Below are 12,866 nucleotides of genomic sequence, written 5' to 3' on the forward strand. Positions count from 1 at the left end.
AACTGTAATGTCATGTCGTTGAATGCCGCTTTGCCAATCCGCTACTCTTCTGCCCGTATATAAAAATGCCTCGAAAACAAGCCAAAATTGTCGTTGTTGTGTCGCCAAAATTGCCGAGATTTGCCAGAAAGAGAACAGGGCATTGCTTGTTTGGGCCAAGTTGAGAGGATCCAAAGCCTTGTCTCGAAGTCAAATCAACAACTTCACCTTGCACTATCGCCCTCTACTCTCGAAATCAACTCAATTACACTTAACGATCTGGCCTAAGGATTACCGGAGTCCACTGGAACGCTTCTTCGACCCAAGATCTCCCAAGATTTTCCATCAGGATCATAGCCGCGGCGAAATCTCCAACTACGACGCCTCCAAACTAACCCACGCCATAACAAACTCAAACTCGCCATGACAACATCCTCCACTGGCCCTCGACATGGATTCCGACTCGGAGTACGTGGCATCAGATGAGGAAGGGCAGGGCTTCGTTTCGGGACAAGAGAAACCCTTCTTGCAGCCGCCATCGTCGCCACCAGCCCGTTCAGCTCTTCTTCCTCCACCTCCATATACCTCCATCAAAAGTCAGTCAAGCGTGAATAACACTAATAATGTTATCATAATCCCAGACTTGAAGGTCGACGAGTTCGCTCAAGGAGAAAATGCAAAGACCTACTTCTCTCGCCCAAACCGATTCTTTGGACCCGCATCAACCTGGAAGACATGGACAGAAGAAGAGCGCCATGTTGCACTCAGCTTGGACCGTGTCCGGGCAGAGGATTTGGGCCTGCACTTGGTCTCCGCATTTGCTATGAAACGGAAACGCGCGCCTCAGGGTTCGAAGTCCAAGGGGAAGCAGAGGGCTAGAACAGACTCTGAACACAGCCAGTCATCTCAAGACGATGTTGAGCGGAGTTCATTTCTTCCCAAAGTTTGGACAGCATGGCCTTTGCCAGCAGATCAGGTTCCACGTCCAGACCTCCTACCGTCAGCTGACAACGACGCATACCACACCGAAGTTGATCCAAGGCCAAGTGCGACACTTGAGGATTGTCTCGTCGCTACTGCCAGTCGATTGGCCAGGCAAAGATGGGAAGCACGCGAATGGGAAACTCTAGGTGACACTAGCAACCCAATGGACACTAAGCCTGCGAGTCCAAGTGTTAGTTCCAACGAAGAGGATGAAGTCTTTGATACTGCCGACGAAGAGCAGGAACATCCGATAGACAACGATGATGAATCAGACCAAGCATCCTCTACAGATCAGTCCTATGACCCAGACCACCCGACTTTCTCATCTCAAGCTCTTGACCGCCTACCCCACGTTGGGGATCTGATAAGCCCCACAGGTATTAAACGAGAAACCCTGAACCAGGTTCAAACGCACAAACAAGCTGATTCACGACGACCGGTGCCGCTCGCTGACATCGACCAAGCCCATCGACTTTTCCTCCCCTCTGCCCGTCATGTTCTAACCAAATTGGACGACCTTCTACTTGGTCTTCACACACAACGGCATGCATACGCGTCCAAGCCGATTCTCAGACCCCGTGGACGAAGCATAAGCACAGGCGGGCTCTCCAGCATGAGTGGAAGCACCAATCCTGTTTCGAGATCACCCAGCCGTGGCCGGAGCCCATCACGGTCAAGCACCAGGCGAGGCCGAAAGAGTCATGAATCCAATGTCAGCGACCATTCGACTTCAATGGCCAAGCAGCAAGCAGACAAACGGAATCGCATGCTCGGGCTGCGGGATTGGAGCGACGTCATGGGATTGGCAGCATTGACAGGGTGGGATGCCGAGGTGGTACAGCGAGCCAGCGAGCGGTGTGCCGCCTTGTTTAGTGAGAACATGCTATTCCGTACATTTCACGAAGGCCATCAAAGACACGCAGGAGATGGTATCAACCGGAACATCAAGCAAGAGTCCTACTTTACTCAACATCTTGCGTTGGATTCCGACAGCTCCGATCATCAATCCGCAGACGAAGATCCTGATCTAGATTCAGATCAGGAGATCAAAGTCTCGACTGAGATCGATGATCGATCCTGTCCATACGAGACATGTCCTCGACATGTGGTTCCGTTCCGCAAGCAATATCACCTTCGGCGGCACCTGGACAAAGTTCACATCACGCATGAAGATGGCTCGTCGCCAATTCCTCGATCGTCAACCAGGCCCACGAGTCGCTCCAGATCGAAATCCATCGTCAGACCAAGTCGCGCTCGTTCGACTAGCACAGCTGCTGGTGTCTATCAGAATCGAAGTCAGAGTCGCGGACAACGCTATCGCAACTCCCGAAAGGACATGGATCTCGACCTGGACCTCGATATGGCATCATCCCATGACCCCATTGTCTGCCCGATTTCGACTTGTTCGCGACATTGTCGACCTTTTTCAAAGGGGTCCAAAATGTACGCACATGTGCGGAGAATCCACCCAGACGTAGACATCGATGAGGTCAAGACGATGGAGATTAGAAGAAGAGGAGAGAGACGGGGAAGAGGGAAGAGAAGTAGGAGTGTCACCGATACAAGGAATACCAGGGACAGGAATGAAACTGGAGGCTCGAGTTTCAGTACTCCAGAGAGACATGCCTCGACACCCAGACAGAGGAGAAAAAAGGCAAGAGATGTTGTGAGCATTCCAGACGAAGATTGACTTGTGTTTGACCAAGTCTCTTGGGAACCTTGGGCTTGTAAAATATCATACTGTTGTAGATCCACCACCACTCGACCACGGTGCATGTGCCTTCAAACAGGCAGAATAATAATATGTTCTGTCTGACTAACAAATATCCCTGTCCAGATAGGCATTTGATCGTGTCCATATGACAGGAGCTGAAGTTTTAAACTACGTCAGACCAATATATTCTGGACCTGCACCCTTGCACTCCACCTCGGCGTCTATAATCGCCGACCTGCACTTGGATTGTTTAATTTTTTGGTTGGATCGGCTCATCGCTCGTGCCTCATCGCATCCGCAAAGGCAACGAACCGCTCTCGTGGCAAGTGCATGAAAGTCAAGGTCGGTAGTGGTGTTGCCGTTGCATCACCAATCCTGCAGACACCTCTAGGGATCAACAGAACCCTGTAGCCGCATGTCTACAATGGCAGGCCATCAATCAGCCGGGCTGGCTCGCCGCTCTCTGTTTCTATGTCGAACCTGCCGAAGTGCCTTCCTCGATGCCCATACCCCCAATCTTCGACTGCCAGCCGGACAAGCGCGGTGGATCACTAAGAGACACATCGACAAGATCAAAATTGCTGAAGAAGAATGGCAGCTTCAGGCGCGTCAAATCCGCGAGGGAAAGATGAAGAGCATGATGACACTGCTTGAGGAGAGAGGATATGTGAACCAAATTGTCGGGTGCGTGGCCTCAACTGCTATCTTAGTTGTCCTTGTCCAACTGGTCTGACATTCTTCTAGTCAGCGAGAAGAGTTTGATGAGCTCTTGACCGCCCGACGAGTCGGAATATACGCAGGCATCGACCCTACGGCCCCTTCCATGCATGTGGGACATATGGTACCCTTTATGGCGTTGGCATTCTTGTATATTCATGGTTACTCAGTTTATTACTTGGTGAGCAGCCGTTTCACTCTTGGAAGTCTCCCCCGACCGGTCTACTGACATATACAGCTCGGGGGTGTCACTGCCGCCATCGGCGATCCCATTGGACGTACGACCAGTCGAGCCCAGATGTCGCCTGTACAGCGTAAAGCCAATGTCGCTGCCATGCATCTGCAACTCAAGAGATTCGCTGCCTCGGTCGACCAATATGCTGCGCGACGTGGTTATCAGAGAGAGTGGGCTTGGAAACGGTCTTTGGTCAACAACGTCCAATGGTGGACCAAGACCTCGGCCAAAGAGTTTTTAGAGAAGCTTGGTCGATTCATACGAATAGGTCCGATGCTTGGACGAGACACGTACGTTTCAGCTTTCATGTTCGGTGGTTTTATTTTAATGCTGACTTTGGTCCTCGGTCCAGGGTCAAGACTCGGTTAGAGGGTGATGGCATGTCGTTTGCCGAATTCAGTTATCCACTTGCTCAGGCCTGGGATTGGTGGCAACTGTATCAACGCGGAGTCCAGGTCCAAATTGGTGGAGCGGATCAATTCGGCAACATTCTCGCTGGAGTGGAATCGGTCAAAACAATTGCCAAAAATGACCACGAATATCAGTCAGAGAAGGGGAGGAACGAGGCTATCGATAAACGGATCGGCCAACGTGCTAGCGATGAGCCATTTGGCTTCACCGTTCCTCTTCTCACAACAGCAACGGGCGAGAAGTTTGGCAAGAGTGCGGGAAATGCAGTTTGGCTCGACGCTGGCATGACGTCTCCTTTCCAGCTCTACCAGGTAAGTCACCTAATCTCTCTGACCCTGCTATCACCATCCAGCTCACCAGACCAGTTCTTCCTTCGGTCCGACGATGCCAACGTCGAGAAGTATTTGAAGCTCTTGACATTTTTACCACTCCCAGAGATTACTCAACTAATGCAAGAGCATGAGAAGGATCAATCAAAACGGATTCCGCACCACAAGCTCGCCCAAGAATTTGTGGAGCTCGTTCATGGCTTGGAGGCGGCCAAGCAAGCCGAGCAAGAACATCGCCAGCTATACACCAAAGGAGTTACGCTTGCTGATATCGCGCAAGGGATAGAGAAGTCCCAAAAGGCCGAGATGGAGGCCGGGCAGGTCGAACAGACCTTCATCAACCCTCTCTTGAATAAACATGCACAGCCCACGAACTGGGATACCCAACAAAACACCACCATACAACTTCCCAGAAGCCTGGTCATTGGGCAGCCGTTGAGTCGTGTGGTGTGGTCGGCTGGCTTGGTCTCGAGCCGTGCAGAAGGCCAACGTCTCATCAATGCTCGGGGTCTATACATGGGAGCAAAGGCGGATGCCAAGGGAGGCATGGACGAGGCACTCAGCTTTACACCCGCCAAAACACATGTCTGGGAAATCAATCAAAAGTATGTCATGGATGAGAAGCTGTTGATTTTGCGGGTTGGCAAGTGGAAGATGAAGATCATCAACATCATCCCTGACGACGAGTACCACGCTTCTGGACAGACGTGTCCTGGTTGGGAGACAGAAGAGCAGGGAATCGATGGGTCGGGATCTGAGGTCCCTGCACCTGACGCCACCAGCGTGGGGAGATGAGAGATGGCGATTGTGTCGCCGGAATAGATGTACAACAGTTGGTTCATAGAGACCTGCAGCCAGGTCGTGTATGATTACAAGTCCACCCCTTTGCACTCGAATTGCTATTAGGTCCCTCTCCTTGAATATAAGTGTGACTTGAACATGGTGGAAGAGCGTTGAAGTTTGATGCTGTCTACACATTTACTTGGTGGGGCGTCGATGGCATCTCAGCATCTCAGGGCAAATCAATTTACGCGTCCAGAGAGACGCGCTAAGAAAGTTGCCGACGGCAGGCACGCGATTGCATCACTCACTCGTCCCTTCCCCGTGAAACTTGAGATTGCAAGACTGCTTCTTCACCTCAACTCAACTCAACTCAACTCAACTCCCTTTTTCTCTAGCATTTCCTGTCACGCTCTCATTCGTCCTCTACGTGGCATTCATACCCTCAAAGCAGCAGTCTGCGTGCAAATGTAGCATAGTTGTGCTCTAGAGAAGGTGTTTCAATATGGCCAAAAAGACAGCGGCCACTCCAGTCTCGACGCCTGCTCTCAAAAAGAGCACCTCATCGGGCGGCCAAAAGACTCTATTTGGTTTCTTCCAACGGACCCCGTCTGCTTCCTCCCCAGTCCTGCCACCGGCTGCACCGACTCCTGAACTCTCTGCCGTCAAAGACTCGAAGCAAGCACTATTGCGGTCAAGCTCTTCTCTCACGCCTGCACCTAGTAGTGATGCAGTTGACCCAGACGAGCACGACAAAGATGCCAGACCATCATCTCCTTCGCCTCCCAAAGGTCTGCCCTCGCCAGTCTCTGCTGATGGACGGCAGGCTAATGGTGGGGAAGAATTGACCGCGCGGGGGACTCCTTCTCGACGGGTACGTATTGCTAGCCACGCTACTCGTCCCACACGCTGATCTGTTTACCAGGCAAGGAACAAAGCCGTCCGCTATATCGAGTCCGATAGTGAAGGAACCGACAATGACGACGTGTTCAACCCAACCCCGGCCAGTCGTGCCCGCCCCAGCAAAAGGAGGAAAGTGTCCGAGAGTGACAACGAGGATGCTTACCAGCAGCATGATATCGAGGAGCTAGATGAAGAAGGTAGGCTGACCGTTCCTTACTCACAGATGCCAAATTACCCTGTCTAATACATGTTAGACATGGACGACTTCATTGTGCCAGATGATTCTGAAGATGATGCTCGACCCGCCAAACGGAAGCGACCTTCAAAACCTGCTGCACGCACCACCACCTCATCTCATTTCACTCCCCCGGCCGCCAACGAAACCATCGTTGACATGGAGATGGACCTGGATTCCCGGGGGACGTCTTCTGCGTTACAGTGGACCTACGACCCTGAAAACCCGATGCCTCTTCAACCCAGGTCTTCCAACATACCTTCGAAGAAACCTGGGGTCGGGAACAAAAAGCAAAAAGCCCACATGACCGAACCAGAGAAACGACATGCTTGGCTCGAAGATGTTCGAGACATGGACCGAAATCCCCCAGGGCACCCGGATTATGATCCTCGAACGTTGTATGTCCCTCCAATGGCATTTGCAAACTTCTCCCCCTTCGAGAAGCAGTATTGGGAGATCAAACAGAAGTTCTGGGACACAATTGTCTTCTTCAAGAAGGGAAAATTCTATGAACTCTATGAAAAGGACGCCACCATTGGCCACCAGCTGTTCGATCTCAAACTCACTGACCGAGTCAACATGCGCATGGTCGGTGTGCCGGAATCAAGTCTTGAGATGTGGGCGAACCAGTTTGTTGCAAAGGGTTACAAGATCGCTCGTGTCGACCAAAAGGAGACTGCACTGGGCAAAGACATGCGAGAGCGAGATGAGGAGTCCGCTGGTGCTGGCAAAAAGAAGGTCAAGGAAGACAAGGTCATCAAGCGGGAACTTGCCTGTGTCCTAACGGCAGGCACTCTGGTCGACGGAACCATGTTGCAAGATGACATGTCAACTTATTGTGTCGCCATCAAAGAATCCGAGGTCGACGACCTCCCAGTCTTTGGAATAGCATTTGTCGATGCTGCCACCGGCCAATTCAACGTCTCGCAGTTTGTCGATGACGCCGACATGACAAAGTTCGAGACCTTTATCGCGCAGACACGCCCTCAAGAAATCATCCTAGAGAAAGGCGGTGTCTCGGCAAAAACCCTCCGTATCTTGAAGAACAACACCGGCCTCACCACAATCTGGAACTACCTGAAGCCTGGTAAAGAATTCTGGGAAGGCCACATTACGTTGAAGGAGATCCAAGCCAGCGAGTATTTCCCCGGAGATTGGCCAGAAGTTCTTACACAGGCCAAGGACAAGGATCATCTTATGTCGGCCCTAGGAGCTCTCATTCAATATCTGAGGACCTTGAAGATCGAACGAGAATTGGTCAGCTTGGGTAATTTCATCTGGTACGATCCCATTCGCAAAGCTTCGAGCTTGGTGCTGGATGGACAGACTTTGATCAACCTGGAAATATTTGCCAATTCCTACGATGGCAGCAGTGAAGGCACTTTGTTCCAGCTTCTCAACCGATGCATCACACCATTTGGCAAGCGTATGTTCAAGCAGTGGGTTTGCCATCCCCTCATGGACACCAAAAAGATCAACGCACGGCTTGATGCGGTAGAGTCGCTGAATGCCGACAGCAAAGTACGCGATCGCTTTACTTCACAAATGGCAAAGATGCCAGATCTTGAGCGCCTCATCTCGCGAGTTCATGCCGGAACTTGTCGTGTCCAAGAATTTGTCAAAGTCTTGGATGGATTTGAACAAATTGATCACACAATCTCCTTGCTCAAATCCGGTTCTGGAAACCCGTCCGACTCTGAAGGTGTCATAGGTCAGCTGATCTCGGCTATGCCTGACTTGCAATCACGCTTGGAGTATTGGATGAGCGCTTTTGACCGTGAAAAGGCAAAGGACGAGGGCCTTTTGGTGCCAGAGCGTGGCATTGAGCAGGATTTTGACAATTCTCAAGATACAATCACCAATATCAAGGGACAATTTGCGGATCTGCTCCAAGTCTGGAGGAAGAAGCTCGGATCCAGTGCCATCTGTTATCGTGACAATGGCAAAGAAATCATGCAGCTGGAAGTTCCGGTGAAGGTCAAAAACATCCCGAAGAACTGGGACCAGATGTCTGCCACACAGGCAGTCAAGCGATACTACTTTCCGGAATTGAAACAGCTCGTCCGGCAGCTCCAAGAGGCACAGGAACGTCATACGCAGGTCAGCAAGGAAGTAGCAGGCCGCTTCTTCGCCCGTTTCGACGAAAACTATGAGATCTGGCTCGCGGCCGTCAAGATCATCGCTCAGCTTGATTGTCTGATCTCTCTTGCTAAAGCCAGTGCTGGCCTTGGCTTTCCCAGCTGCCGACCCGAATTTGTCGACGACGACCGCTCCACTCTCGAATTGGTTGAATTGCGCCATCCATGCCTTTTGACCAACGTTGACGACTTTATACCAAACGATATTGTTCTCGGTGGCAAGAACTCCAACATTACCCTTCTCACAGGAGCTAATGCTGCTGGTAAATCTACTGTCCTCCGTATGACATGTATCGCAGTCATCATGGCTCAAATTGGGTGCCATCTCCCATGCCAGTCTGCTCGCTTGACACCTTTTGATCGGATAATGTCCCGTCTCGGTGCACAAGATCACATATTTGCTGCTCAATCCACGTTCTTTGTCGAGCTGGCCGAGACCAAGAAGATCCTCTCCGAAGCTACACCTCGATCCCTAGTTATTCTCGATGAGCTTGGCCGAGGAACGTCATCACACGATGGCGTAGCTGTTGCACAAGCGGTGCTGCATCACCTCGCCTCTCACATTGGCTGTCTTGGGTACTTTGCAACCCATTACCACTCTCTTTCGGCGGAGTTCCGACACCATCCCGAGATCAGCCCCAAGAGGATGAAGATCCTCGTTGACGACGAAGCCAGGCGAGTCACCTTCTTGTACAAGCTCGAAGAAGGAACAGCAGAAGGAAGTTTTGGAATGCACTGTGCAAGTATGTGCGGCATCAGTGATGCAGTCGTTGAGTTGGCAGAAGAGGCGGCTCGAGAATGGGAGCACACAAGCGTGATCTCGAGAAAATTGAAAGGACAGGCGGTGACAAGCAGTCAAGTTGGACAGGAGCAACAAGAGAAGGAGATCCCACTGGGACTTTTGAGCGACCTTGCATGGATCCTGAAGGACAGCAAGGAGAAGGAGAGCGAGGTAAGTGAGATGGGTCTCGAAGCCCTTGTACGATCTATCGAGGCATTGTAGATATCCGAGATATATTTATGTAGAGATAATTTGCGTACCAGGATTGTGGGGAGAGGGGAGTTGCAATGCTTTGACAATAATACAGTCTCGGTCTATTGAATTACAATACTTGAAATATACGTAGCGAGTAGCAGCTGCATCTAATCCTCAGTCGCCTACAGAGCGCCAGAAACCATTCTCATACATTGATCTACGAAGAAGACGAAGAAAAAGAAAGAAAGCAGGAAAGTGGATTGAAAAGCATAGTAAGTACCTAGTATTGTATCAACCTGCCTCAGAGCAAGATGGGCTTTTCAAGCTACCAAGCAAGCATTGAAAATCGCAATTTGCGTGTCTCCAAGACGCTCCTTTGCCGTGCCGTCCGCCTTGAGTTTCTCATCCAACAAGGAAACCGTTGCCCACGCGCCATTGCTCAATCGTCTGATCTAGCCAAGAGCGATCGATGCTCAAGGTCCCCATTTTTGTGTTTTCAATAGTTATCTATGTCTCACGACCAACTTTTGCTCCAGTGCTGGCTGACGGCTGACGGCTGACGGTTTGACAAAGATGCCGTGGAATAAAAAGAGTGGAGGATTTCGTGTATTGCTCGAGTTTGTCATGCTGTGCTGTTGATGTTTGGTTGGGCTTTGGTGAGCAATGTATTTGTTGTCTTATCTTTGGCTTGCGCTTGCAAGGAGTCGATTTCGGAAAGAAAATCTCTGCTCTGCTCTGCTCCAGCAGCAGCACGCTCAGAAACAACAAATCAAGTCAGTTGACCACGATGGTGTCGGCATCAGAGGTATTTCCACACGATGCAGCGACAACGACTGCTGTGTGGGTCCATGCCTCAGGACTATGCGAGATGTGGTCAGTTAATGCGTCTGGAGATGTCTTGAAAGGAGGTTCCATTCGTAAGATGGGGTCAGGACTTACTCCTCCGCAGAGACGGAATGCTTCTCGCCTGCGATGATGGCTTGGGCAGCAAGTGACATGAGCTCAGTCTCTACTATTTCCTCGACGGCTTGGCTGCCTGTAGCGGTGGCAGAGGTGAGTTGAACATCTGCAGCCTCTCCATCATCATCGTCTTCGATGACAGTAACTTCGCTCAGGGTGGACTTCTTAGTGGGTGCCTTGCGAGGTTTTCTGACAGCCTTGGGCTTTGCAACAGAAGAAGCGCTGGCATTAGCATTGGCATTGGCATCAGCGTCTTCTCCTTCAATGGTCTCTTCATCTGGCTGTGGGACTGGCTTTTTCAGCGGAGCCTTGCGCTGCTTTTTGGCAGGCGGCTGCTTCTCAGCTTCGTCGTCATCATCATCCTGGGCCTGTGTGTTGCTTGCGGCGTCGTCTGTAGTTTCCAGCGCTGCGGCAGCTTCAGCTGCTTTTTCTGCCTTGGTCTTACGACCTCGTTTCTTGGTTGCAGCTGCTTTGGCTTGGGCTGTAGGGGTAGCTGGTGGCTCTTCGCCTATATGTCAATATAGATCAGTAAATATTCCATTCCAAGAAACGGGCATCCTTACCGGCTGGAGAGGTTGGCTTAGCATCATTATTCTCGTCAGAGTCGCCAGACTGTTCAACTGTAGGTTCAGATATGGCACCTTTCTTGGATTTGGGTGTCGGTTTGGCACGTGGAGTCTTTGCTTTGGTTGGTGTGGCAGAGACCGCGCCAGAATCACCAGCACCGACAGAGTTGTTCTTGTTTGCAAAGAGCTTCTTCTTTACGTTGCACCAGCAGGTCGCAGCGCTAGCAGCATTCTTCAGTCCGAGGGCTTTGGCAAGTGCAGCATTGTCAACCTGATCAGTCAGTATGAGTCAGTTGATACGAGAAGATACGAGACCTAGGGAGTTAATCGTGGCTTACCTGAAAGTCCTCTCCACATTTGAGATTGAGCATAGCGTAGATCACAACCTCCTGCTCACGGGGGGTCAAATCAAGTACAGATTTGGATTGGGCTGAGTCGGCCATCTTGACGGAATTGGCTGCAAAGCGGGCTTATTGCAAGAGAATTGTGGGCCAGAATGAGTGTAGACAACGATGGAAGAAGGTTGCTTTCAACGCAGGCGATGTTGAGGGAAGTTATACGAGTAGTGGATAAAGAGGAGGTTGGAGGGTATAGATCGACGTAGAATGAAGGTCGAAATTAAGATCAGAAACGTATAGGTTCAGAAAATCAGGCAATTCCAGTTCATATTCAAGTCAATTTGACATGTGATTGTTCATTGCCATCTAGTGGCGCTGTCTTTTTGTGTCAGTCTAGCAAAGACCTTGGGCCAGATTCCAGGAATTGTGTCTTTGACAGCCATTCCCTCAGCCGACCGAGGACGAACATAGAAGACTTTAGGAGTCGGGCGCAAGAAGGTACCAGGATTGTCCAAAGGCCCTGCAACACCGAAATTGGCAAGTTGAAATCTGCTAGATAGGGGTTGGAGTTGGCCCAGCTTCATTGACACGGTTGAGGGTAGCATGGTCCACCTCATGAACGTCAGCTCCAGGACCGAGTCATTTGGTAAACTTTTGGCGTATTCCATGGTAGCCTTCGGGGTCAACTGAGCTTTAGGAGGAAGGCGAAGGAAGATTTCGCTGACAAAACCTCTCAAATACCAATGGACATAGCATGCCGGAAGAAACCATGCGAGCCAAACTAGACTGGTCAGCGAGAGTACCTCTACTCAGGGCAAGGAGATCATACAGCCAGCGGTGACCCACACAGGAACATCACCGAACCATTGAGCTGGCACCACGACGAATGTCACGACGGACAGAATCAAAGTGAAGGTGAATTTGACAAACAAAACACCGTATATGCGGGGGTACCCTGCGCTATAAATTCGGATCTTCTTTTTGTAGACTGTCAAGGTCAGCGCTGCTTCCTTGACGGATGAATACTTTGGTCGTTCACCTGTTGGTTCAGCTGGTCGAGGAGTTCTCCGCGTTAATTCTTCAAGTTGAAGTCGTTCTCTAGGTGACAGACTAACGTTGGGCGCAATCTGAGCCTTTGGGATGACCTTCAAAGGCACCTGGAACTTCCGCTCTGTACTGACAGAAGTGTCTTCCTTGGAGCGAGGAACCAACTCCTTTGTATCATGTGTACGCTGCGATGATGTCGCCTGCCGCTCCTTCTCTTTCTCTTGTTCCTTCTGTAGTTGCGCCCGGTGGTGGGCAACTTGTATTGAAACGCTTTTCGGCGTCTTAGGCTTCTCAGGTGCCTTTCGGAAAAGGGGTCGGAGGGTGCTGAATTGCGACTTTCGCGACACTGCGTGCTGTCTCGAGCAGGTCGCAAATGCCACCCGGACTTGAACGAGCAATGCGGTTGGGAGGTTGGCCATCAGTATGTCTGCAGCTTTGGCCGAATTGAGGTCGATCGGACAGCCTAGCTTCGAGAAAGGAATGTCGAAGGCTCAGTCGAAGGATTCCAATCTCTGGTTTCTTTTGGTCGTAGTCTGTCGATCTCTCCTTCCCAA

General features: G+C 50.9%; 5 protein-coding genes across 5 annotated transcripts; 3 read left to right on the forward strand and 2 right to left on the reverse strand.

Moving 5' to 3' along the window:
* Positions 1-228: 228 nt before the first annotated feature.
* Positions 229-2,737, forward strand: PV10_02214 (uncharacterized protein). The gene has a single exon (XM_016366503.1). The coding sequence runs from the start codon at positions 431-433 to the stop codon at positions 2,651-2,653; it is 2,223 nt and encodes a 740-aa protein (XP_016226021.1). The 5' UTR covers positions 229-430; the 3' UTR covers positions 2,654-2,737.
* A 228-nt stretch (positions 2,738-2,965) lies between these two features.
* On the forward strand, positions 2,966-5,248 carry PV10_02215 (tyrosine-tRNA ligase). Its single transcript, XM_016366504.1, has 5 exons — positions 2,966-3,361; positions 3,422-3,575; positions 3,633-3,919; positions 3,982-4,351; positions 4,406-5,248. The coding sequence occupies exons 1-5, from the start codon at positions 3,093-3,095 to the stop codon at positions 5,162-5,164; spliced, it is 1,839 nt and encodes a 612-aa protein (XP_016226022.1). The 5' UTR covers positions 2,966-3,092; the 3' UTR covers positions 5,165-5,248.
* Positions 5,249-5,516: 268 nt separating this feature from the next.
* On the forward strand, positions 5,517-9,518 carry PV10_02216 (uncharacterized protein). Its single transcript, XM_016366505.1, has 3 exons — positions 5,517-6,023; positions 6,075-6,249; positions 6,307-9,518. Exons 1-3 carry the CDS (start codon positions 5,655-5,657, stop codon positions 9,426-9,428), a joined length of 3,666 nt encoding a protein of 1,221 aa, XP_016226023.1. The 5' UTR covers positions 5,517-5,654; the 3' UTR covers positions 9,429-9,518.
* A 657-nt stretch (positions 9,519-10,175) lies between these two features.
* PV10_02217 (uncharacterized protein) lies at positions 10,176-11,370 on the reverse strand (the record flags this gene model as incomplete). The annotated part of the gene is made up of 4 exons (XM_016366506.1): positions 10,176-10,260; positions 10,341-10,869; positions 10,925-11,198; positions 11,266-11,370. 4 exons carry the CDS (start codon positions 11,368-11,370, stop codon positions 10,176-10,178), a joined length of 993 nt encoding a protein of 330 aa, XP_016226024.1.
* A 251-nt stretch (positions 11,371-11,621) lies between these two features.
* Positions 11,622-12,731, reverse strand: PV10_02218 (uncharacterized protein; the record flags this gene model as incomplete). The annotated part of the gene is made up of 3 exons (XM_016366507.1): positions 11,622-12,046; positions 12,095-12,253; positions 12,305-12,731. 3 exons carry the CDS (start codon positions 12,729-12,731, stop codon positions 11,622-11,624), a joined length of 1,011 nt encoding a protein of 336 aa, XP_016226025.1.
* Positions 12,732-12,866: the final 135 nt, after the last annotated feature.

Source organism: Exophiala mesophila (assembly GCF_000836275.1).
Source record: "Exophiala mesophila strain CBS 40295 unplaced genomic scaffold supercont1.2, whole genome shotgun sequence".
In the NCBI taxonomy this organism is placed as follows: Eukaryota; Fungi; Ascomycota; class Eurotiomycetes; order Chaetothyriales; family Herpotrichiellaceae; genus Exophiala; species Exophiala mesophila.